At 36.7% G+C, this 26256-nt stretch overlaps 1 protein-coding gene across 1 annotated transcript; it reads left to right on the forward strand.

The window, feature by feature from the left end:
• The first annotated feature begins 206 nt into the window (after positions 1–206).
• PTP4A2 (protein tyrosine phosphatase 4A2) lies at positions 207–25612 on the forward strand. The gene is made up of 6 exons (XM_074376965.1): positions 207–348; positions 14407–15093; positions 17307–17399; positions 20534–20664; positions 22019–22093; positions 23104–25612. The coding sequence occupies exons 2-6, from the start codon at positions 14998–15000 to the stop codon at positions 23210–23212; spliced, it is 504 nt and encodes a 167-aa protein (XP_074233066.1). The 5' UTR covers positions 207–348; positions 14407–14997; the 3' UTR covers positions 23213–25612.
• Positions 25613–26256: the final 644 nt, after the last annotated feature.

Genomic DNA, 26256 nt, shown 5'->3' on the forward strand with positions numbered 1-26256 from the left:
GATCGGCCGAGCTGTAACCGTCGTCCGTCCCGTAGCGGCTGGAGCGGCAGCGGCGGCCGGGTACGGCGCGAGGCGACGCCACTGGGCAGCGGCGGCAGCGGGGACAGCGGCGGCAGCCGGAGACGCAGCGGCGGCCGCAGCAGCAGCAGCAGCAGCAAGACGGACTCGTGGACACGCGCCGCCGCCGCCGGGCCGGGCCGGGTGTCGCGCGCCGAGGCTGGGGGGGAGTCGTCGCCGCCACCACTACCGCCGCCGCCGCCGCCGCCGCCGCCGAGGTGACTGAGGAGAGAGGCGCCTCCTCGCTCCCGCCGCCGCCGGACTTCAATGCCCAGTTCCCAGCTCAACAGCGTGAGTGCGCTGCTCCCGGGCGGCCCCCGCGCCGGCTCCCGGGGCCTCCGGGCAGGGAAGGCGGGAGGCGCCGCAGCCATTAGTGCAGGCCCGAGACACGTCCCCGGAAGGAGGGCCGGGCCGGGGCCGGGGGCGGGGGAAGTGCGGCCGGGAAGCGTGGAGAGCGAGGGTGGGTGAGGAAGGGGGAAATCGCGCGTGTGGGAGGGGGAGGGACGTGTGCTGAGCGCGAGAATGTTGAGTGCGGGGGGAAATGTGCGTGCGTGAGGGCGAGAGTGTGAGTTGAGGAGAGGGCTGAGTGTGCATGTGGGGGGAGAGAGAACGTGAGGGGGAAAAAGTGTGGATGGGGGAGTTGAGGGCAGTCTCCGGTGTGAGTCGAGGGGGAATTGGAGTGGGGTGGGGCGCAGGGGAGGACAGTGGATGGAGGGTGGAGGGGAGAGCGCGTGTAGATGAGTGTGAGTGAGTGTCAGGAAGAGCTAGTGGGGAGCGTGTGGGAACGAGTGAGTGGGGATAATGAGTGTGTAGGGGAGAGTGGGGTAAATGGGGGGAGAGTGAGTAAGTGGGGGAGGGAGAGTAGCGTGCGTGGGGTAGAGTGGTGGCGGGGGAGAACGTGAGCGCAGTGAGAGGGAGGTTGGCGAGAGGGTGAATGGCAGGTGGGGGAGAGTGCCTGCGATTGTCCAGTGTGTGAGCAGGCATACTGGAGGCTCTCCTTGATCATTGTCTAGGGCCATAGTGAACCTGGGTGTCCTGGGCTAGGGAGTTCTTTCCAGGAGCATCTTGTCCCCGAGTCCTTCAAGTATGAGGAAAGGGTACAGAAGTCTATTCCAGTGGCACTACCATCTTCTGGCAGTGTGATTGCTTTTTTTTTTTTTTTGTAAACCGCTCCCTCCATTCCCCACTTCCCCCGCCAAGTTTCCTGACATCCAGGTAAATTTCCAAGTTTGTCAAGCATATGATTGCGATCTTTAGGGCTCTGAGAGCTAACTAAAACAAACTTGTGTACTGCTCAGAATCTTAAGCTCTTTCCTTTAGAGTGTTCAGAAGCATGGACCCTTTTTAAAGTACTGCTGGTTTTTCATGTGAGAGATATTTTATAGTTAGGTAAATTGAAGTAGTATTTTTTAGGTTTTGGCTCTTTCCTACCCTTTTGGAGAGAAGCTTTTAAGAAATAGTAATAATGATAATAGTAATGATGTAACTGTTGATGATGAAGAAGAACCATTGGCCAGTTTATTATTTCCTGGAATTTGTCAAGATATGAATAAAGTATCTAGAAGTTCTAGCATCACTATAGGCATTCAGCAAATGCTTGTCTGTTTGGAGTCACCAAACTATAACCACTGCTGGATTAAATATGGTAGTTATTTGCTGCCATGTTCTGTATTACAAAGTAGTTTCAGACAGGAAATGAGTGAAGTTATGCCTTGTTCAATGTGCAAAAGGAAATTAAGGCTTCAGAATGACACATTACTAAGGCTTCATCATCACTTGCCAGGATCCCATTTGTTGGTGAAGATGGTAAGTTTTTTTGCCGGTATTCTGATCTTGACATTTTATAAATTGTTTCTTATGAGATAGTGAATGGACTAATCATTGTCATGGACTTTCCCCAGATTCTTGTGTTGTAGAAGAAGGGATTCTTGATGAAGAGTACCTTGTTACGGTTCTTATATCATAATGATGAGAAATCTCTTAGAATTTGGGAGTCTTTCAGTATAGACATAGAGTAGTGTGGTCCTTTTGGAAGCAGACAGAATTACAAGCAAAATCACTGACGTGTAATTAGAAGTCGGAAATTATATTTTTCTTACAGTTTTCTTTTTCTCAATCACTGATGTGCTCTCTGCTTTCAGAAATAGGATATAGTATTATTACTATTCAATGGGGGACCAGATTAATTAGTGTTAAGTGCCTACTATGTACCAGGTGCTTTTTGTATTCCCATTTAATTCTCACAGCCACTATTAAAAGGTGGTAGGTGTCCTCATTTACGTTCATTTGGCACATATTGAGTGGTTTCTATTTGCCAGGCGTTAGGGATACAGTGATGAGATGAAGAGATTTAGAGACTCAAAGATGTAAAGTAACTTATCCCACGTCACAAGGTAATAAGAATTGGAGCTGGATTAAAAACCCAGGTCAGACGCCAAGTCCTTGATTTTCCTATTAATTACCTTCGAAATAGGTTGTTTCACTTTGAGGTTTCTCATCCAAACAGTTGACCTAGCAGCTTGTACAAATGAGAGATGTTGAAGTTAATACAGAAGACTTGAATGGCTGGAGGCAAGGAGATCATTTAGGAGATGCTGACTTGAGGCTCTTTGGGGCCTAAGTTAGGCTAGGCTTTTATGTGGGTGGAGATTCTGCCTTGAAACTCTCTTGGGGCCTCAGGGTGTGTGCTTTGAGACAGAGTTTTTATGAGGCACCTGGGATATGTCTGGGAGAGGAAAGTCTGATTAAAGAAACCCCAGCAGCCTTTTCTGTTTTTTATTTTGGGGGAAAGAAGACTGCATTTATTGGGGCTGAGAGTCAACCAGAAGTCGTCACTTCTTTGTGAAAGTCTTTCTCTTGAGCTTTGTGGGATATTTACCTCAGGAGATTGTGAAGATCAAGTGAGAAAATACATATGAAAGCACTTTGTTGCTTATAAATTGAACTACAGATTCAAAGTATTATCACTAAGACTTTTCTACTAAGGTAACAGTTTGTTACATTTAGTAGCTGGAAAAGGCTGTTAGCATTTTAGACCACCTATACAAATGACAAATTGTTTAGAACTGCTGAACCGGGTATATTCTGACTCAGAACAGCAAAAGTCAAACCACTCCCTCCATGAGTCAGTCAAGTAATATTTAATTTGAACGAACCAAATTTATAGGCAGAAACCCTTTACAACATCATTGAACTTTGGTGGCACTGGGGAAGAGTAAATGTTTGAACACTTTTGCACATACTTTCTTAAAAAGTCTGAAAGCCCCATGTTTATATTTTACTTGAAAAGACATGTGAACAATGAAAAACAGATTTATTTTTCTTAAGATACAACTTTTTGTTCATTTTGTCTTTAAAGATAACATTTCTATATGAAGTAGTTACAGATTTTGAGACACAAAGTTAAAATTTAATGGAGATTTATTTTACAAGGTTTGACTGTACTCTTCCTCTTTTGTTGAAATGTGGAATTGGTAACCAGTGAAGCCTCTAGAAAAAGTATTTACAAATAAGATTCAGAGGAGCAATACATAAATTTTTAGCTGTTGCTCTTGGAAGTGTGAAACTTAGAGTGAAGCCAGTTAGGCTGATTTCTTCAAGTGCTATTCCGTCAGCTATACTACTTACAGAAGTTGGGGATCTTTACAAATTTCGAGTAACTGGAAATCAGGACCCATAGTTTTCACATGGAAGACTTAGTTCTCTTTTTTGAATAGGGTAGTGGTAGAGATTTTGAGGTCTTGGAATACTTGTGAAGATTGACATTATGCTTCAGGTTTCAACATTCCCTTCTTGAGAATCTTCTTTATGCTAAATCACAAATCATCTCATTTAAAATTCGTAATAGTTCTGTGAGTGATGGCATTCTTTCAATTTTACAGATAAGGAATTGGTTTAGAGATCAATTGTTGAATCCCAGTTAAAGAGTAGCAATAAATAGATGGCAGTGGATTAAAAAAAAATGTTTCCCCTTGGGGCTTAACATACTTAAGTCTCTTTCTGGCTACCCACCCCCCATCATTTTACAGGGAGTTATGTAGGAATTAATAGATGTCAAGGAAGTTGGCCTTTGTTTTTGCTTGAAATTTAGTTTTTAAGTTTCTGTTTGATTAAAAGATACTTCAGTTACTTGCTTATTTTTTTTGCTCTTTGGGGGTTGTTGCTACTTTGAGACTTTTCTCAAGATACTAGTTGGGTTATATAGAAACTGATGGTTATTCTCTAGGTTTGTAAAGCAAGAGTCCTTGATCTTACAGTTCAGATAATTTTGTACCATGGGTTTGTTAAATGAACAATGGGTGCCACCAATTAAAATTGCTTGGGAAATGGGATTTGAGTCTCTTAATCTGAAATACTAGAAGAGTCTTTTATCTGTTTTCAGCTTCAGAACTAGTGTATGTATAGAGATGTCTGGTAGCTTTCTCTGGTTATCCTTTGTTTTATTGACTGAACCACATTCTCTAGCTCCTTTGACTTCCTGGCCAGCCTCTTGGGACTTGAAGCCTTACAGGATTGCTTGATGTAGAGCTCAAGTGGGTATTATATGTAAATCTTTTGCTCCTTGAACTTGTAGAGGTCTAGGCTAGGCTGGAAACTCACTACTCTAGCACCTCAATGAAAGAAGCTGCACAGCACTGCGGGCTCTGTCCACTTTCCACTTACCCTATGGAGTTACTAGGACCCAGATGAGAAAATAACCTTTCTCCTGCACATCTTAAGGTGGTTTTCCCTGCATTATTTGTTCCATCAGTATGGATTTACGGGACATAAACTCTGCCAGAAAAATGGCTATGAGGGGTTGACAGATTATACCTATAGTTTTTAATGTGACTTGAATACAATTTTTTTTTTTTGCTCGCACTGATTTCTTCCCTGTAGGTTCTATAATACAGCATCCACTCTGTCTTAAGTGTCCTAGAAACTAAATTTCATCATTTGAATATAAATTTATATTGCATGATATTCCTTTTTCAACTAGAGAATTTTAAGATTAAGCTTTTCTGTGACCCTTTCTTTGCTAGTTGAGCCTGGTTTGAAAAAATATTTTGACCATTAGAACTGTCTTTACCTTTAGAGAATTGGTGTATTTAATTCCTTTCATAGTATTTTTGGGTTGAAATTTCATTCTTCTCAGAAAATGTTAATTCTTTTGGCATAAAATGCACACATGATATGTTTGCTTTAGCAGATCAGATAAATTACTTTATATTTTTATTTCTGCAGTGGTCAAAAATGTTGGCTCTTAACTAATGTATTGTTTGACAAGAATTCAAATTCACAATCAAGTCGTCTTTTAGTTTTGAGCTTAACTTTTTTGCATTCTTCCTGGAAACATTCATTAGATTGGAGCACCACAGTCTCTGTAGATTGGATTTATATACATATGTTGATATTTACTATTTTCAGTAGCAAAACGAATTGATGTGTTGCCTTCTTTTCATTATCGGTGAAGAGCCTATCATGAGGGAACAGAGTGACTGGTTAGTGCAGAAGGATATGAGTCATCAGCAGGATTTGTCAGCAAATTGAGAAGGATGTGATGGAGAAACAACAGATACTAGTGACATTATTCTTCGTTCCACACATGTGGTTACAAACAGGTTTCGTTTTGGTGATTGGTTTAAATTATTCAAATAATTTAGATCTTTCTGGATGAAGAGCACATCAAATTTAAGTCATAGCCTAAACTCTGAATTGTTTTTCTAGTGAGATGGGATATTCATTTAGAGGTCAAGTAGAATTTAGTTAAACTCACATCTGTTTACTAGGAAAAAAAAATTCAGCTATCAGATAGGTTTTAGTAAGCTGAGGGGCTATTTTTTGTGAAGCTTGCCAACTAATATGGTAATATTTGTTTTCCCTCCGTGAGCAAAGAATTACTTCCTTACTACTACTCTGCTTTTTAAATTCCTAAGAGCTTTTATTGCCTTTGAATTGGTCTGAATTCTCAGCATGGTCAAGGTCCCCGCTGAGTTACCTAACCAAAGACAGTTCCTTTCTCAAGTCATGCTACCATAGGCTATCACTGTTTCTACCAGTCTTGTCATAACATTTTTTTACCTTTCCTCAGAAGTCTTAATTAATCCTACTCCATTCTACTGGTGATTATTTTTTGTCTTCAAAGTATGTAGCATTAATAATGAAATTTTAATGCCCGTCATCAAATGTTTTTCACCCATGTTGATTCTTCTAGGATCTTGATCCTGGATGGTGATTGTATGGTGTGCACACACAGCTCCATAAATGCTTGTAAGATTAGATGTGCTGCATTTTGGTATCATTCAGAGCTGGTATATTGTGCCTCAACTCAGTAAGCATTTGGAGGAAGAAGACACAAAAGATTAAATTTTGCATTCTTTGAGAAGAGAAGGAGGGTGAATCCGTGTTGAACTAAGCTAATGAGCAAAGAATAATAACCCCTTGACACGGCATTATAGAGATATTTCACAATTTTTACTTCACATATGTAATGTGAAACAGTTGCTTTCACTGTATGATTTTTAAAAGATTTTTGAATATTATATTTTATGAAAATAAACATCAAGTCATTATTGGGCAACTAGTGGCTAGACAGTGTATTTTAAAAGGCCACCAGCAGCTAAAAAATGAATGATTTGGGTTCTTGTCTGTTTATCTTGTACTATACTTAGTGCACAGAGAGATGGCTGTGAAGTATAATGTGATTTATAAGAAGCAAATTTAGGAGAGGAAGTGTAACTTACTTAGGGGAAACTTGGACCAAAATGCCTTAACAGCAAAAAAATTCTGGGGCTCAAACAAAAGAATTTATGCTGACAAGATATAATTAGGAATGTTTCTATTCCATATCCTGTATATAGAGAGCTTCCTTCCCCCCTTTTGGTGGTGGATACTTGAACAGGACCTTTAAATATACTCAATACATTAGGCAAAAAGGGGAAATGAAAGAGTTAACCTGACCCATGAACTGCTGAGCTCTGAAACGTATATTTTAAATAATGCTAACAATAGCCTGGAAGTTTTTGCTTTGCATGCTGCTCGTGTGCTGTAGGTTATTTTGAAAGGTGATTCAAATAACCTTTTCCCAAGTATCTATTTTGCAACTTCAGGGAACTTGCAGCTGTTACAGTCATTCTAACTGTCCTGATATAGCTCAGAAAACATTCAACCCTGTGTTGACAGGGTGAATTCAGGTGTCCTTTGGATTCTACTGAATTTGCTTTATTACAGTTGAATTTCAGAATCTGAAATACGTTTCTTTATTAATGAAATAATCGATTCAGTGGTTCTTGGTTTAATGTATGTGTAGTGATGTTGGAAACTAAAATGATTAAGACTTAAATTGTTCTCCAGGAAAATTATTTACCATTTTGACATTAAAGAAAGGATGGAAGGAAAGAAGAAAACAAATATTAGAATTTAATTTTATGGGAGTGAAGCTGAATTGGAGATAGTTCTTTGTTGTATGAAGGAGGATAGCATAGTTATTTTGGAAAAGAATGTGTGTGTGCAAACTTTATAATAAAGAGGCTTGGGAGTCCTGAAATGTGCATAAGCTCAAGTCTTTAAATGTAAAACATTTAAAGGAGAGGATAGTCATGATACCTTTGCCTGGAAATGGAAGTATGAATGAATAGAATCAATTTAATAGAGCTATTGAAGTTAATTTTTAAAAGATTCACTGAAAACGATAAGATTAATGTCCAATATTAAAATGGTACTGTTAAGACTTTTAATGTTTTTACTGGTATTCAAGTCACTTTTTAGAAAAAGTAAAAATTGGCCATAGTTCTGTTATCTCCATTTAAATTTTGTTTATGAAAGGAAAAATAACATTGGACAAAGAGAATTCAGCTGGAGAATTGCTAATCTTTAGAGGAACAGTAGAGTACAAAATTGAAAAGTAAATATTTTCAAATGTGGTGTGAAAATATTTAACGCAATTTTTGTCTTAAAGTTATTTGTAGAGGTAGGAATTACTATAAAAGGACAACTACTTCTAATCACCAGGGTACATACAATTTGAAAACCACTCCCTTTTTATTTGAGTGGTAACAGAGCCCACAGGACTTCAGAAAATGACTGTCACTGTTCTCAGAAGCAGGTGTGATTGTTGGTTAATTGCTTTCCTTTTCTTTTTGAGTGGCAGGCCATGTGTGTCCTGCTGGTTCTGAAATGTTAAGATATTTTCCCACCATCAAGGTCATAATTTCTTTTTATAGAACTAATTATTGATTTGTGTACTGGAACTTGATTCTCAAGTTCCCTCCTTAAATGAGGAAGTGGAAAAGCGGGAATAACCAGGGGAGTAACTATGAAACTTTTTTTAGCAGTAAGAAGCATCTTGTTATTTTTAGCTTGTCTACAGATATTTTGGATCCTAATTTGTGTAGAATTTAGTGGTACCTCTTTCCTTGTCAATTCCCCAGGACTGTAGTCAGTAGGGAGGAGAACTAGCATTAATTTGAATGGTCTGAGTTCAGGAAGCCAGATGTATTCATTTTTAGTTTGATAAATGCAACAATGGAGGGATGAACAAAGACGAGTAGTACAGAGTGTGGAGCTCCTGTTTCTGCAGGGCTCTGATGAGTTGGGAGTAGGCTGTGAATATGAGTGAAATTTCAGTTTGAGACCAGTTAACCAGAAAAGTGTTTTTTTTTTTTTTTTAAATGAAGTATAGTTGGTACAATTTGTTACTTTCAAGTATACAACATAGTGATCAGACATTTAGATACCTTATAAAATGATCACCTCTATAATTCTATAACCATCTGTCATCATAAAAAGTTATTACAGTTTTATTGATTATATTCCTTGTGCTGTATATTACATCCCCATGACTTATTTATTTTATAACTGGAAGTTTGTACCCCTTAGTCTCCTTCAGCTTCTTCACCCAGTCTCCCATCCAGAAGATGAGTGTTTAATTAGCAAAGTTGAGTACTCTTTAATTTACAAGATACTTTTTATCTCAGATGGTCAAAATGCAGTAGATACAGTAGTTCTTTACAGATTTCTCTACTTTTCTTCCTTGATGGTTGTGAAGATTTGATGATTTGTTGTCTGAATGGTCAGGCTTCTACAAGTTCTTAACAGTTACTCAAGACCTTGACTCTTTTTTTTCATAGGCCCCGTATCTAGTCTGTGGACAAATCATTTTGGGTTATACCTCAAAGTATATCTTGAAATTGATTCATATCCTTTCAATTGCTACTTCTCTGGCCCAAGCTTCGGTTTCTTTCCTGCATTATATATAGCATCGGTCTCCTACCAGAGCGCCCTGCTTCCACCCTTACTACTCAAGTAATCTGTCTCCACATAGCATCTAGACTGATCCTTTTAAACATAAGTTGTATCTCTTGCTTGGAACCTCTTACTTTTCTCTGAATGAAAGCTGAATACTTCTATTTTTTATCCCCAAATACTTCTGTTGACCCATAAGGTTCTCTTTTTCTCTTTTTACTTCTCTGACCCCATTCGTTCCCTTGCCTTCTCTGCTGCCCCTTGTTGTTCCTATAACACTCCAAGCATGGCCCCACCTCATAACCTTTGCAAGAGCTAATCCCTCTGCCTAGAATACTCCCTCAAATATCTGTTTGGCTCACAACCCCAGGTCTAGGATAAAATGTCACTTTATTCATTGAGGCATTTCCTGATAGCCTTATTTAAAAGTGGAATCCCCTCTCCCTTCTGGCATTGCAGATTTTCCTGCTTTGCATTTTTCTTCACAGCAGTGACATATTTTATTTGTATTTTTGTCTTGTAAAATGTACGGTCCATCCTAACAGGGATTTTTGTTGTATTTACTGCTCTTACTGCACCTATAAGAATATATGATACACAGTATGTGTCCAATAAATATTTGAATTTATATATTCTTAACTAACCAAGTTACAGGGAAAATGTGTAACCTTTCATGAGAGTGAATTCTGTACTGTTGACAGATTATTTATACTTGTGCAGGTGTCTTCAATGAGGTGAAATGAATTTGTTTTAGGAAAAAATTGTTGCAGGGTATTAGTCTTTTATACATATTATGCTTTCATGTTGCCTGCTTGTAGAAACCAAACTGACTCAAATTTGCATGACTTCCTGTAGAATTTCTGGTAAGAAAAGTAAACAGTAAGTGTATACTTGTTCTTCAGACTGTTGCTGTTAGATTTTATTTGCTAAGATCTGGAGTTCTTTATCGTACATTTATTTATAATATGCTGTTTTAATTTGGTGAATATTGGCGTAGCTTGTTGAATTAGAAGATTTATTGTATCATTTACTTCAGTTTGGAAATAGAGGTGATTTTCTCAATGGAAGGCTTGATGTAAATGGATTGACAGGATTTTTGAAAGGATGTCCAGTAAGTTTGGGTTACATTAAAAGGGGCTGATACTGTAAAGTTTTCTCATGCCCTTAAATTCTCTGTATTTATATTTGAACTTAGAATTACAGTTGTCAAATCAGGATCTCAATTTTACTCAATAATTTAGTTTCTTTAACAAAGAAGAAAGCTGTCTTTCTGGAATTGGGTAGGTATAGGCTTGCCTGGGACAGAGGGACTAGCTCTTTTGAGGTTCTTTGTAAGCCAGTGGTTGTAGCACTCTTAAAGAAATAGTTAAATTGTAAACCATTGTAGGGTTCTTTATCACCCTAGAATTCAAACTAAAAAATTAAAGTGATATATGTACATGGAAAAAAAATTGAAACTGTTCAGAAGGTATGTATTGTAAATCATGGTCCTGACCTCCAGCTCTAATCCCCTCCACCCCCAGGCAACCACTGTTACCTCTTCTGTTTGTGACTTTTCAGATAGTCCATGAGAATGAAAACATACACAGTACTCACAAATATTTCTACGTACTGTTCATACTGTCATGTACCTTGCTTTTTTCACTTACTAGTGTTCCTTAGCCATCTTTCCATATCAATTTATATAGATCTTTTTTACGCTTTTTAACCTCTGCATAGTTTTCTAACATTGTGTCATGATTAAATGATGGATATTGTATTGTTTCATACATTTTGGTTCTTTTGATTCTCATCTAGGTAAATGTTAGCAGTATAATATTGACACTGGTCATTTAAACTCTTAACATACCTCTCTTCAGAGTTGTAAGTAGTCTCTGGTGTGTTACTGACTTAGTCTTACTGGCAGTGCGGTCTCTTAGCTTGGTAGGCTTCTGCTTGCTTGCTCTTCTTCTAGTCTCCTCTTGCTTCAATCTTCTTTCTCTTTTCCTCTTCCTGCCCTTCCTTCTTAATTTAAAAGGATTTCTCTGTCATAGACCATCCTTTCTAATCCGTCAGTGAAGTTATGTTCTTTTGTTAAAAATGGAAATGTTGCCTGGAAATGGAAATGTCCCAAATTCAACATTTTAATAGTTACATTCTGTAAAAGATAAGGGTATGGAATATTTGGATGCATATTGAATTGGATCATTGTTACGTGTCAAGTAGACCAGCCTCTTCCATCATCTGGTAAATTGAAACAAAAATTAATTTTTATTTACATAGGTAGAGCAAGATTAATGCCAGAGAGAAAATTTTAGAAGAAAGTTTTTCAGTAAGATATACAGGTGCTGAGTTTATGCTAAAATGTAGGGCTCTGTAACTTTTGAGTACTTTCCAGCTGTGATAGGTTATGATCTTTTTACAGACTATTTGCTTTACATTCTTATGGGTGTCACAGAAGTTAACATTATCTAAATTGACAGGTGCAAGAACAGTTCACTGTTGATACGTAGTTCAACTCTTGAGAGAAGGGGAAGGAACAGAAGCTTGCTTTTTTACCATGTATCTGTTAACATTGATAGAACATACTGTTTCATTTGGCAGAAATTCCTTTGCTGGGGATCTCAGTATGGTATTAAGAATTGAAAATCTAATAATGAATTATCCTTATCCCTGGAAATGGTCCTTCCAAAATGAGCTTGGAGGAATAAGATGAGATAAAGGTTATTCTGTTTGCTGAGCAAACACCAGTGACCACGTAGAAAACTTAATGCTAGAGCTGTAACCTTTTAAGCCTGGACATCACTACAATGCGTGTCTTTCAGCGCCTTTCTCAGCTGACACACATACTAGCTGTGATAACATCATTAAACCAAAGGGATTCAAACAGGTTAGAATTTCCTTGTGTTTAGCTCTGCACTGCATGCAAACCATTGTTCTTTGAGTAGTTACTTGAATAATCTTTTCTCCCCTTATTATAAGGTCAAAGAGTTGCAAATGAACATCCAAGCAAATATTTGAAGAAAAGTTACACTTCGATGAATAAGATTATGATTTGGAAAATACGTGGGTACCTGCATTAGTCAAATTGAAGGAAAAATAAATAGGGAGTTAGGAGACCTGGGTTCTTGTCCTTGATCTGCTACCAATTAGCAGTGTGATCTTAAGTCATTTTAACCTCTCTGGATCCCAAACATCAATTTTTTTTTTAAGAGATCAGTATATTTGGTCTCTTAAGTTTCTGCTAGCTTTAAAATTCCTTGACTATACAATGGAGTACTCTATGAAATGGGTAATCTGAAGTGGCTTGTTTTGGGGGTACAGTTAGAATCATGAGTTAGATTATGAGTTAGAAAGAGTGGTGGTGTATATTTTTGTTTTCTTAGTTTGAATGTAGAAGTTTTGTGTTTTTACTGTAGTGGATAACTCATTCTGCTGAGGTATTGAAGTTCTTATGCCATTTTGAATTCCTATGTATCTCTTATATTTTAGGAATGTTTTAGTTTTGTGCTTGTGTCTATGCTAATATAATCAGAAGTATGTAATTTACAAAATAAAATGTCTAAAGAGTATTATAAAAAGAAGACTTGAGGATAGAAGATGAGGCTTGAAAGTTGGAGACTTAGGTTCGTTCTTATCTGTTTGTTTCTTCCTGCAAGTGCCTCTGTAGTCATTATCTTTCATCTCTCTGGTCACAGTCATCTTTTTTAGAGTTCTAAATAAGCATTGGTAGCTTAGGGAAGAGACAAGTAAAAGAACTTAGACCTTGTCCCTTTTTTCCAGAGGAATTTATGATTATGTTGACACTCTGAGGCAGCTATATAGATTACTGTGTTTCAAAGAAATAGGCCTAAAATAATATTAAAAATACTGCCACTTCTCTTTCTTGCCTTGTTTTTGGTAGGGATTAATACTTGGTCAGGTGAATGCTGTGTGAATTAGTGACCTTTAGATGCTTTTGTACTCTTGAGGCAGTGATGAGAAATAGTAAAAAGGTAAACTGGACTAGAAACGGGAGGATGGAATTTATGCATTTAGTTGAGTTAGCTGACATTGTGGGACCTTGGAAAAAATACAGGACTAACAGAAGGCTTGGGTTTGAATTTATGCTCAACTAATTCATTCACCTTAGACAAGTCACTTCACTTTTCTGATTCTCTTTCCCCGTAGGTAGTAAAAACCACTCAAAATTGTGAGGAAAAGAAGATAATTTTTTGAAAGTACTTTATGACCTGATATCATAGTTGGGGCCAATACATATATCTTGGATAGAAAGAATTAAATCCTCAAAGTGGAATTTTTATAAATATCCTTCATTCATTTACAGATACAATTTTAAGCAAAGTACTTAACCATCAAAGCAGAAAAATAAGATCATTGTGAACTTTTCATGGAGGGAAGGTTTCTTTAAGTATCTTTTAATCATTTAAAAATGATTTTAAATGAATTTTAAAATTTAATCATTTTCAAATGACTTGAGTTAGAAATTATCTTTTTAGTACAGAAAATTTATTGAAACCTGTTTTAAAAAAAGACATACTTGACTTTTGAATTTCTGACTTTTAAAACTCTTGGTATACAATTAGACACAACATTGTAGATTGACTATAACTCAATAAAAAAAAAAATGTAAAAAAAAAAAATCCAGACACACACACACACACACACACACACATAAAACTCTTGGTATACACTTTTATCCGATTCTTCATAGATGGCAGTAGTTTAGAATTGTTACCATTTCAGATGTCTTTGGGCTCATAAAGAATGTATTCTTTTATTTTTAATTGACGTTTAGTCCATATATAATGTGTTAGTCTGGTGTACAGCATGGTGACTCAATTATATGCACAGACATATATATTCTTTTTCATTATAGGTTACTGCAAGATTGAATATAGTTCTTTGTGCTATACAGTTGGACCTTGTTGTTTATCTATTTTGTATATGGTATTTAGTATCTGCAAATCCAAAACTTCCAATTTATCCTTCCCCCTTTCCCCTCTGGTAACCATAGTTTATTTTGTATGTCTGTGAGTCTGTTTCTGTTTTGTAAATAAGTTCATTTAAGAATGTATGCTTGACTTTGGGCGTTGTGTTTACTATGCTATCAACCTCCAGTTCATTTTATATATGCTTTTCTTCCAGGTTTTTTGTTGGAATATACGTTGCACATTTATGGCGATTCTGAGCGTGAGGGCAGACTTCTGCCAGGCTCAGCACAGCATTTCCGCTGACAAGTGAGCTTGGAGGTTCTATGTGCCATAATTAACATTGCCTTGAAGACTCTGGACACCGAGACTGGCCTCAGAAATAGTTGGCTTTTTTTTTTTTTTTATTGCAAGTGTATTTCTTTTAATGACTCCAGTAAAATTAAGCATCAAGTAAACAAAAGTGGAAAGCGACCTACACTTTTAACTTGTCTCACTAGTGCCTAAATGTAGTAAAGGCTGCTTAAGTTTTGTATGTAGTTGGATTTTTTTTGGAGTCCGAAGGTATCCATCAGCAGACATTGAGGCCCAAGTTGAATTTGGATTCAAGTGGATTCTGAATACTTCTGCTTATCTTGAAGAAAGAAGCTTCTTAAAGAATAAATAAGTTGAATAGAGAAAACACTGATCAATAATAGGCATTTTAGTGGTCTTTTTAATGTTTTCTGCTGTGAAACATTTCAAGATTTATTGATTCCCCCCCCCCATCACACTCACACACGCACGCTCACACTTTTTATTTGCCATAATGAACCGTCCGGCCCCTGTGGAGATCTCCTATGAGAACATGCGTTTTCTAATAACCCACAACCCTACCAATGCTACCCTCAACAAGTTCACAGAGGTAAGATTGTAGCATGGTCTACTTTTTGGATTGATTTATACGTAAAAATCCCATTAAAAACTAACACCATTGTAAAGAAATCTTTTATCTGTGGAGTGTGTATCTATTTTTACTTTAAATTAAACACCTAACCCCTTACCTCTTGGCCTTTCTCTTGCCTTCTGAGATGGCTTGCACTCTGTCTATGGAGTGTACATCTCTCTAAATAAATTTACTTTTACTCAAAAAAATAAAAAAAAAATCTTTTACCACAAAGCCATTTATTGCTGTGATTGGATGGTCATCTTGCCAATCTTTGTTTGAATTGAGTTGAATTAATTACAACAGATTTTTCAAAGAACATTATAGAATTCGGGGAGATCTTAGAGATAATATAGTCCAGTATTTTTTCTTAAAGCCTTTCAGCATTATTAGCAGTTCTTTTGTTATACTTTCAATAATAAAAGTAATTAACATTTATTGAACACTTAGTGTGCACCCAGCATGACAATAAGCAATTTTATGCATTATATCATTTTCTTCTTACAATAATAGGTACCATTATTACTTCTCTCTTTTAGATGAAGATACTGAGGTTCAGAGTAATTTAGTAATTTGCTTGAAGGCATGCAGCGTATGATAGAACTATCTCTGACACTAAAACCCATTTCTGCCTCCAGTATTCTAACCACTTTTGATGAAAAGCTACCTTAGAACTCCTTAGCAATAGTAATAGTCATATACAAGGATCCAGAAACTTAGGGGGAAGGAAAGATATTATAGGTAGCATTTTTATGTCAGATACTGCATTTTTTCCCATTGGTAGCAGTAGAGAAACTTTTTGTACTTCATTCAACATTTGAATACAAGCTTTTTAATCATTCTCAGCTTGTTCATTCTCAATGTGATTTCTGTTGATGTATTTATGGAGCAGTTAGAGAGCTAGATGAACTCCTAGGAATTCTGAATCAACCCTCTCACTTTATAGATGGGAGAACTGAATTCAGAACAGGTTTTGACTTGCTCAGGTTCACAAATATTTACCATAAAAATTTCTACCATAACCTTTCAATGAATAGCTACTGTGGAGTTCATTTTAATGGGATTTTATTTGTATTTTGAAATTAAAAGAAATTCCTGACTCAGTGTATAACACTAAGAACTTTCCTGAGTCTGTTTTGTAAGAAGGTCTTTTTGTGAAAAATAAAGTCCCTTAGCAATTAAGATAACTTTACTCTTTAACCAGATGATGGACACTTCTTGTAGGGTATCACTGTTCCTGCTTATTTATACTTTTAATTCTCTGAGCATCTTAACTTCGTGTACACAGTGTACCAGTTGATTCCAGGCCTGTATGCCCTCAGGTTGTTCAGTCACCTTTAAGCTTGGCTGAATTATGTGATACTATTTTCAGCCTGTGAATTCCTTGGTCATAGTCTCCTGCACCTATAAAAAGATGTTGGTTGGCCCCTTGAAGTTCAGTAGTCACTGGATTAGGCATTACTATAGGTGGACTTTTAAAGGAGCAAGGCTTCTGGCTATAATTGTGTGTTAGTTGGCTTTATAATATAATACTTTTTAATCTTAATTTCAAAATTACTTTTATTTGTTCCTTTAAATTAAAAAAAGCAATAAGTACTTACTTATGTAAAAATTAGAAGATAACAGATAAGCAAAAGACAATTTAAAAATACTTAACTGTTATACTTGGTTTTTTCTGTATATATGTGTATATTTATAAATATACATATAGATAGGGTCACACTGTGTATTAGGAAAAAAAGTCCCCTAACCTCCTTAGTATTAATTTTATAGCTGTCATAGTATTCTTTATGAAGTGCTATACTTTCTTTAACCATTCATCTGTTTTTGGACTGTTAATATTTCTAGCTTTTCACCATCCCAAACAACCTGTGCTGAACGTACTGGTACCTAAATCTTGGTGTATATCTTTAATTATTTTATTAGTATAAATTCCCAGAAGTAGAATTTCTAGGTCAAAGTGTATGTGTGCTTTTAAAGTTTTTGTGTTATGCTACCAAATTGCCCTTTATGAAGATGGGTCTTACTGATGCTTTTACTGAGATTACAAGTGTCCAGTATGTATGTTTTTACAATGAAAATGATTTTGATCTTTGTCTAAGAATGAGGGCTCATTTCACTTTATAAGAGTATATTTTAAAAGATTTGGTTACAGACTTTAAAAGCAAGTTCCGTTATATTTTTCTTTAAAGGAACTTAAGAAGTATGGAGTGACAACTTTGGTTCGAGTTTGTGATGCTACATACGATAAAGCACCAGTTGAAAAAGAAGGAATCCACGTTCTAGTGAGTGTGTAGTGTTTTAATTTTTCACTACAAACAAGTTGTACCTTTTAAACAGATATTTTTAGAACTTGGCACTCATAGTTTGCTTCTTAAACTTATAGGAGATAACAACAATCGTAGCAATTTACTAAAATTTCTTTGGCAGTTTTGTTCATTTATGCCCTTAAAGTCTATACATACAGAGTATTTTCAGCAAGTAAAAAGCAAAATTTAGTGCACACTTATTTCAAGAAAATGGAAATTTCATTTTGTTTTCTTTAGGAAATTAATGTGATAATTTAGCTTTTGTTTCTAGACTACTGGTTTGAATCTGACAAAGTAATTTCCATCAGACGTTTTAAAATCACATAGAAATACTCTCTTTTGCTTTGCAAGTACAAATTAGTTACTTAATATTTTGTGGATAACTTGTAGGGGACAAAAAAGTGGGAGAAGAGGATAAGAAGGAAGAGGGAGAAGGCATCTTGCTCCAGAGTAATCAGCATAGTTTTCTGACACTTGGGTAGGTTTCTAAGAAGCTTTTGTATGACTAGGTTTCTTTCATAGTTCAATTTGAACATAGAGACTGGAATTAGTTTAAATCAGATTTCTCCTTGGCCCTTAAAAACACTGTTTTTATTATTGGAAATAAGAACCTCGGATTAGGTAAAATTTTATACGGTAGTCCCTAAATAGCTGTCTAAATTAAAGGAGCGTATATTGAAATGACCTTACAATCTTAGTATCCTAGAGCCATTTGACATAATTGTGGGAAGCCATTGTTCTGGGAAGACAACTGGAGATTTTTGAAGTAGTTGAATAGGAAGAAAGTAATAAGGAAGGTAAAACAAGGTTTTGTTCCTATTTTTTATAGAGAGGTGGTTCTGCAGTCCTTACTGCAGTGGTTAGTAGTTGAGAAGGCAGTTCATGTAAAGAAAATAAATGTCCTGTTAGTAAGACAGTTGTCTTATCTGATCCATAAAGTTTCCTCACCTCCACTTTGGTGAAAACACAAAAATTAAATAGCCAAACATTATGTTTTTTAAAATGTATTTTAATAGTATGGCATAGTAATAATACTTTGCTTCATTCCCATTTTTAAATGACTTTAAGGACTCCTCCCTGGAAATCACTGGGGATAAGTACGAACATGTGTATAATGTTAAAAAATGACAACAACAACCACAACAACAGAATTTTAACTTCTGAAATTAAACCAAATACAAGTTCTTTTTCCTATATTGTGAGTATGTTATTTAGGGGGTTAATGAGCAATCAGTTCATTTTGACAGATGCCATGGTGAGAAAATGAACTGCAGATTGACCGTGGTCTGTTTGGATCAGTAATGTTGGTAAACACCTTTATGAAATAGAAATGAACTAAAGAACTAGTTTGTAAAAGATAATGGTAGGTCTGGGACTTATTCCAGGCCTTTAAATCTAGGCTTCTGTTTTATTTTGTTTTAAAGAGCTGTGATCAGATAAAATTAAAGGTCTAACTAAAGCTTGAAAAAAAAGAACAAAGACATTCAGAATTAAGCTTGGAATTTTCTTTTTTTTCCTAGGCAGAAATTTTAAGTTGGAATGTTAATTTACTTTTGCTAGGTGAAGAGGGTTTGGTACATTTTATGAGAGAATAGCTCCAAAGTTAAGACCTTTCAACCCTTTGACCAGTGTTCTTGCAAATCAGAGGCACATTGGAAAAGACTGATGGTGGTTTTAGGCATGTCAGTTTGAAGTCCAGATGGTTCTAAATGATTACTTTAGTAGGGTTTTTTTGATAGAAACTGCTTGTATGAGTAAGTGAAGCATGTCTCATATTATTGTTTCTTAACTAGATGAGTTTTAGGGAGTATTAGAGGAAGTAAGCTCTCAGCTAAGGTAGTTACTGATTTTACTGCTATTTACAGTTAAATTCTGTAGTGACATAATGATAACATCGACAACTCTTTAATTATTGGGCGTAGTTGACAAATCAAACATAATGTGCTGTCATAGCTAATGGGCTACGTGAAGTGTTCTAGTGATGCCAGTAATGAGTGCAGAATCAATTTAGTGCTCTGTTACTTTTCTCTTTTTCCTTCTCTAGTATCTTAAAGTGTCCTTATCCAGTCTCATTAGAGTAATGTTATATTAAAAAAAAAACACCACTGTATCTTTGCATTTCTGTCCTTGAAGCAGATGGGAGAGATGGTAACATGAATCTCTCCCCAACTTTCTTCAAAGCTGATTTGTGTTGGATTCTCAGGACCTCATAATAGTTAACAAGGGAGACAAATCCCTGCCTGTGTTGTGAGTGCATATGGGGTTGGTCTTAACTGAAAAACCCAAATCGATGAATATAAAAAGAGAAAGGAATACTTGAGAAAATAATCTTCATTTGCTCAGGATCCTGTCATGCAGTGCTGTGCTTGTTTAATGGGACATGTAATTTAGGCAGAGCTTTAAAAATATTTACTACTTGGCTTTTAAAAAATACATATATAAGCACAAGGATGGTAGTATGTTTCTGTTATGATCTGCTAACTATTAGAAATTACTTAATCAGAAAGCCTTAAATTTTTTTTTAATTTATTTTTTAATGGAGGTACTGGGGATTGAACCCTTGTGTATGCTAAGCATGTGCTCTACCACTGAGATATTCTCACCCCCCAAGAGAGCCTTTCTTTAAAGAAAAGACATCATAACTTAGAGCTGTTTGGGGGATAATCCTTAAAAATATTTATAGAGACCAAAACCAGTTGGTACACTTCTTCGCCAGAGTGAACTTCTAAATCATATTGACAGGTGTGTCATTTCTTACTTTGTCTTGGTTTTGACTTTAGCTTTCTCTACTGTGTCTAATTACTGCTCTATTCAGATAAAATATTTGAAGAACATTAGCCTCTTATCACTCTGGTAAGAGCCTTTCAGCTTTCTAAAGATAAAGTTTGATGCTTATAACACTTCATCAAGAAGGCTAAGTTGTTTGACACACTTGAATTTTGATCTTGGATCATTTTTCAGCAGTGACCAGAACTGGGGGATTAAGAATAGCTATATATAAGTACAGTTAGTGCAGTTAGGCCTACCCTACGTCCTGTGCAGCTATTGTGCATTAGGATGTTAATTCTGGAGAAAACATCAGTTTAATGTAAAAGATCTTTTCCTCCCAGGATTGGCCATTTGATGATGGAGCACCACCCCCTAATCAGATAGTAGATGATTGGCTAAACCTACTAAAAACCAAATTTCGTGAAGAGCCAGGTTGCTGTGTTGCAGTGCATTGTGTTGCAGGATTGGGAAGGTAAGCTCTTCTCCTTTTGTCTGTGAATTCTTTATCAAAAATTTCACTTTGTTAGAAATTTGCATTTATTTCACTAAATATTAAATTACTAAAAGGAAAGGAAATGAGAGCAAAAGCTGAGGTAATGATTTCTCAAAATAACTTTTTATGTTTCATTTTTTTCTCTGAGTTTGATACCATACTAGATTTAGTGGGTGATGGTTAGGAATAGTTTTGAAACTGATTTAATGTAATTATCTTATCTTTGGACCAAAAATACAGTCTTAATTTAGTATGTTTTCTTTTTCTCCTCATTTCAAGTAATCAAAGGTTTAGGTCTTTGAAGTGGGCAACAAAGTTAAAATAATTTTAGATTTGAAGACTTTGTACATGGTTAATTTCAGATTGAGATGAATGAGAAGTTAATAGATGGAGAGCAGATGGTGGAACCTCAAACTCCTGAAAGGAGATGTATGGAGAAAGGAAATGGACTTTGATTTTAAAACATCTTTCTTTGAGCACTGCATTGAATGGTGTTGCAACACTCATCAGCAGCAGAGTAAATGTCAGTTTATGATGTGCACTTTGGCTCAGAACACTAATGCAGGCTGCTGTTGTCTCAGGGTGGTGGTGACTCAGGCTGTTACCTCTGCTCAACCCTTTTGTTTGCTCTTTTCCTTTTTTGCAGTTTAGTGTACAGTTTCTTCTTCAGGGTCAGAAAGTTTCAGTCCTTATCCTGGAGGGTAAATGTCATATTCTAACTTGACTTGGGGCAGTTTTTTAAACTAACAGCTATCCTAGTTAGGTAGTCAGTCCAAAGATAGTGCCCTGTAATGGACTTTTTAAAAACATCATTTCTTTTGTTAGATTAAAATATATATATACTGGTATTGAAAGCTGTTCCTAACTACCAGTTCTGACGCTCTCCTAACTCATGGAAAGAATTTTGTTGAGGAAGTCTAGCACCTTTTTAGTATTTGATGAGATGACAATGAAATTGATTTGTAACAAAAATTCTGAGACACTCAAGATAATACATTTGGTCATTTATTTTACTGTGATAATGGTTAAAGAGCAATGAAGAATTTTTGATGACAAAATGATGGGAAAATTTGAGATATAATGTGGTGATGTTTTAAACAGTAAAGATTTCTTAACTGTTTAGAATTTAGTGCTTTACTAAAAATAGAAAGTATCATAGACTCTATCATGATCGAGATATTTTTACTATATAGAGAAATATCAGTTATTTTAGTATACTGGAACAAGGAAAGCTCAAGCTTTACATAGTTTTAGTAGTATGTAATTCTGAGTTTTAAAAAATCCTTTAATTCCAAAGACCTGTGTTTATTTACAAATGAGCGTCTCTCTTCAGGGCACCTGTGCTGGTTGCACTTGCTTTGATTGAATGTGGAATGAAGTATGAAGATGCAGTTCAGTTTATAAGACAGTGAGTATGAAGTTTTATGTTCAGAAACACATAAAGCAAATCATCTAAGAGGAAGAAATTATAAAAAGTATCCATTTATAGTACAGAGTAATTTGCTGTCTTTGGCTTCAAATATTGTTTGAAGATATCAAAAATAGCAAGTGATAAATAGATTCACAGTACTACTACTGGCCCCCAGATTTGAAGATTTTCTAATTGAGGTGGCAAATTTGGACATTGTAGAATATGTCCAGTATATGACTTGAATATCTAGGAATGTTTAAAATGAGTAACTAGGTAGTAGAGTCTCAGTGATCTAGTGTCTCTTTTAATGGATGTCCAAAATGCCTTCCAGATGCAACCCTCTGTGACCCAGAGGGAAGGAAGAAACCATAGAGGAGCAGTTAATCACCTCGGACTGTTAAGTGACCTGTTCGTCACAGAATCAGGATGGTAGTGCCCAGATAGAATTGTGACATCAATCTGGAGTAACAGGCCATGCTATTTTGTTGTCCACAATTCTTTGGCAGTTACTGTCTTGCCCTTTCCTTTTTAATTTTTTCTTAAGAAAGAAAGAGAGAGTGAGGGAAAGAAATGACTGTGACAAAGGGCATGAAATGTATGGTAGTAGCTCTAGGAAGGTAACACATTTCAAGGAATGCCATCTGTATCTGCTGCTTCATATAAATACTTGCTCATTCATCCTAAATACTTGCTGCCAATTCTAATCTGAAGAATATATTAATTGGGAAGAGTATAGTCAGATGTCTCTGAATAAACCATTCTGACATTTATTAAACGATTAATAGACTCTAATGAGAGTCAGCAAAGAAAACTTGTCTATTCTTTTAGGAAGGCACAGCAAGTTTATGTTTCAACTCAGCCCTTTCACTTAAGAAGTGATGTTGTATGGGAAACGCTAGTTTTCAGTTGTGTAGAGTTAGAAAGGCATAGGCCATAAATAATGCATTTCAGTGAATCAGGTGGCTCTTTTTTTAAGATGATAAATTTTGCCGTTCTTTTATTTTCAGAAAAAGAAGGGGAGCATTCAATTCCAAACAGCTGCTTTACCTGGAGAAATACCGACCTAAGATGCGATTACGCTTCAGAGATACCAATGGGCATTGCTGTGTTCAGTAGAAAGAAATGTATACAAAGGCTGACTTGATTGTGGCATTTAGAGGGAACTCTTGGTACCTGGAAATGTGAATCTGGAATCTTAACTGTGTCATCAAAGTAGTGATGGATTCAGTACTCCTCAACCACTCTCCTAATGATTGGAAAAAAGCAAACAAAAAAGAAATCCCTTTATAACGTGAATAAAATGTTTAAGAAAAGAATAAGAGAAAGAAAAAAGGGATTAATTCAGTGAAGGATGATTTTTGCTCCTAGTGTTGGAGTTTGAATTTCTGCCAAGATTGAATTATTTCAAAATCTCCTGTCTTTTTTAACTTTCTCAAAATAGGTCTGTAAGGAAAACCAGCAAAACATTAGCCTGTGCAGAACCATCTGTTTGGGGAGCACACTCTTCCATTATGCTTGGCACATAGATCTTCCTGTTGTGGGATTTCTTTCTTTCTTTCTTTTGATTGGGGGGGAGGGGTGCAGTATGTTTTTTTCCTTCTCACCTTCTCCTACCCCCCCCCCCCCATACAAGTTGTAGATGGAATAGGAGAAGCCCACGTTGCTGTAGATGTGCGTGCAGTCTGGCAGCCTTAAGCCCACCTGGGCACCTTTAGAAAAAAGCAAAACAAAACACAAAAAACACCAAAAAAAAAAAAAAAAAAGAAAAAAGCAGTGGCAAATGTATTTTATGATCCAGGTGGTTTTTAGTCTTTACTGATGATGGGGTATTCATGTTGATTTCCTTTCCTGAAAACCCTATTCAGCATTAGGCAAAGTAGCCGAGAGCTTTTTGTTTTGATAAATTTGTGGGGAAACGGCATTTTAAGAGGACTCTCTCTTCTCAAGGAACTTAGCTGAGAGTCGAGTTTTCTCTGTTCCAACCGATGAAGCTAAGTGGGCAACCCAGAGACTTGTTCTCTGGAGGGGAGTACTCCAGGCCGTCGCTAAAGACGTGTCCGGGCGAGCATTAGCACACTTTCTACGCTTTGTAGAATTGTGGGCTGTAGCATTACTCTGATTTTTTATCTAATGATGTCAAAGAATGCTGGTAGTTTAAAATTTTTATTTTAGGACTTACTTGTACTCTTCAGGAACAGTCAGAGGAGTAGCAGCAAAGACACAATATTTTAGACTTGAGAAATGCCTGTAACGGGTGTTTTCCAAACTGCCCCCTGTATGTACAGTTCAGTTTAACCACTGATTGCCTTGTTATTTTCTTACTAGGTTCTTTCTGAGATTAAAAAAAAAAATTGCTGGTTCAAAACCAGCAACGCCTAGTGAGTATGTGTCCACAGGCCGTAACAGGGTAGAAGAGAGACAATAGAGCAGCTCAGTGAGTAGCAAAGGACTGTGTGGTTAGTGAAGTGGTACAGTGACATTTTTGCAGACTCTTTGCTGGGGTCAGTGTGCTGATCTAGAAAAGCTGTTTTTCTGCTCCTTTGCAGAAGGCAGTTGTGACCAGGCTGCACTGACAGAGCAAGTTGGAGGATACCATCAGGGGCTCACACACACTCCATCTCAATATTACATACTTAATAGTGCTCTGCTTCTAAGGATTTGAGTAAAGTCTTAGGGTCATGTCCTGTTGGAATTTGCTATGCAGAGCCATAAATTTCCCGTTTTGTTAGGATCAGCTATGCCAGTAGGAATGGACTGGGACCTTGTCTCACACTGATGATACCTCAGATGTTGGGTGGCTATGTGAACTGCCTATTTCCTATGCCGAATTGTTTTGATTTTTAAATAAATGAAAATCTGTAGATTCTCTTCTCCCCCATCCCAGAAAACAAAGCAAAATAATGCTTTTTGAAATTGTTTCTAGGATTTTAAAGTGAAAAATGATGGTACTATCCAAAATTCTTTATTTCAGAACCTGACAATAGATTCCTTATTAAAGGCTCAAGATCAAAATAGCGTACCCTCTAAGCTCAGATAGACTGTGGACTCCAAGGGTTTTGATCAATACCATAACAACCCTTTTTCCTTTGACATGCTCTGATTTTTGTTGTTTGGAGGGAGGGAGGGAGGGAAGGAGGGATGGGGAGAGAGAGAGTGTGCATATGTGTGTGTGTGTGTGTGTGTGTGTGTGTGAGCGAGCATGTGGTATCCACCAGTATCAGTGCCTGCCTGAGATAGGAAAATTACATTCCTGGTTCTGTATGAGGAGAAGGGTGTATAAAGCAACATGAAACATTAGCCCTCATTTTGTTTTAAATTACAGACTAATATTAATTGTTCTCAGAACTGGATCTTTAAAATTAAAAAAAATTTTTCTTTTGGATTTAATGAAGTATTGCTAGCTGAAGCCAGTTTGACATGGTGAGAGAGATGTCAGACTGATGAAAGGTGTGCAGCCTGACTTAAAACCAAACCCTGAGCCCTTTTAAAGAACAATAAAACATATTTTACATGCTCTTTGTCTGTGCATTTGTTCTCCACCCTCAGGCTGAGTTTCATTTATGTCTCCTTGGAAAACTTGGTATTCGCAAGTCCTGTTTTGGGTCCTAATAATTATTGCAAGGAGGTGAAATAATTAAAGTTTGGAAAGTTCAAAGATTTCATGCCTCCCAGGTTTTCAATAAAGGCAAACTTAACAGTAGCTGGGATACATCTGGTTCATTTTCTGGTTCAGTTCTTGGACACAGCACCATAGGAATTCAGTACCTTGCCTCATTTTAAAGGATTTGTTTATACCATAGGGTTTTGATTGAAACTTTTTACTTGAACTCTTCAAAAACAGAGACAGGAGGAACTTTATATATCATACGATTTGGAGGTAAATTTCCCTTAAACTGGATAAGCACCTGTCCATTCATCCAGATAACAAATTTATGTGGTGATGTAGTAAGAATGAAAAGAAAGATACTGATCCCACTTTGAAGGACCTTCGTCCAGAAGAGGAGTCAGATATGCAGACATATAAACAGTGAGTGGTTACAGAACTTTGTGACTTAGAATTGACTGATCCTTTCACCTTATTCCCTTCAATACCCCGCTCAGACTCTGGTTTACTGTTAGAATCAATGTTGGCTACACAGGCAGTTGCCTTGCCCCATCTC

Source organism: Camelus bactrianus, chromosome 13, assembly GCF_048773025.1.
Source record: "Camelus bactrianus isolate YW-2024 breed Bactrian camel chromosome 13, ASM4877302v1, whole genome shotgun sequence".
Taxonomy (NCBI): Eukaryota; Metazoa; Chordata; class Mammalia; order Artiodactyla; family Camelidae; genus Camelus; species Camelus bactrianus.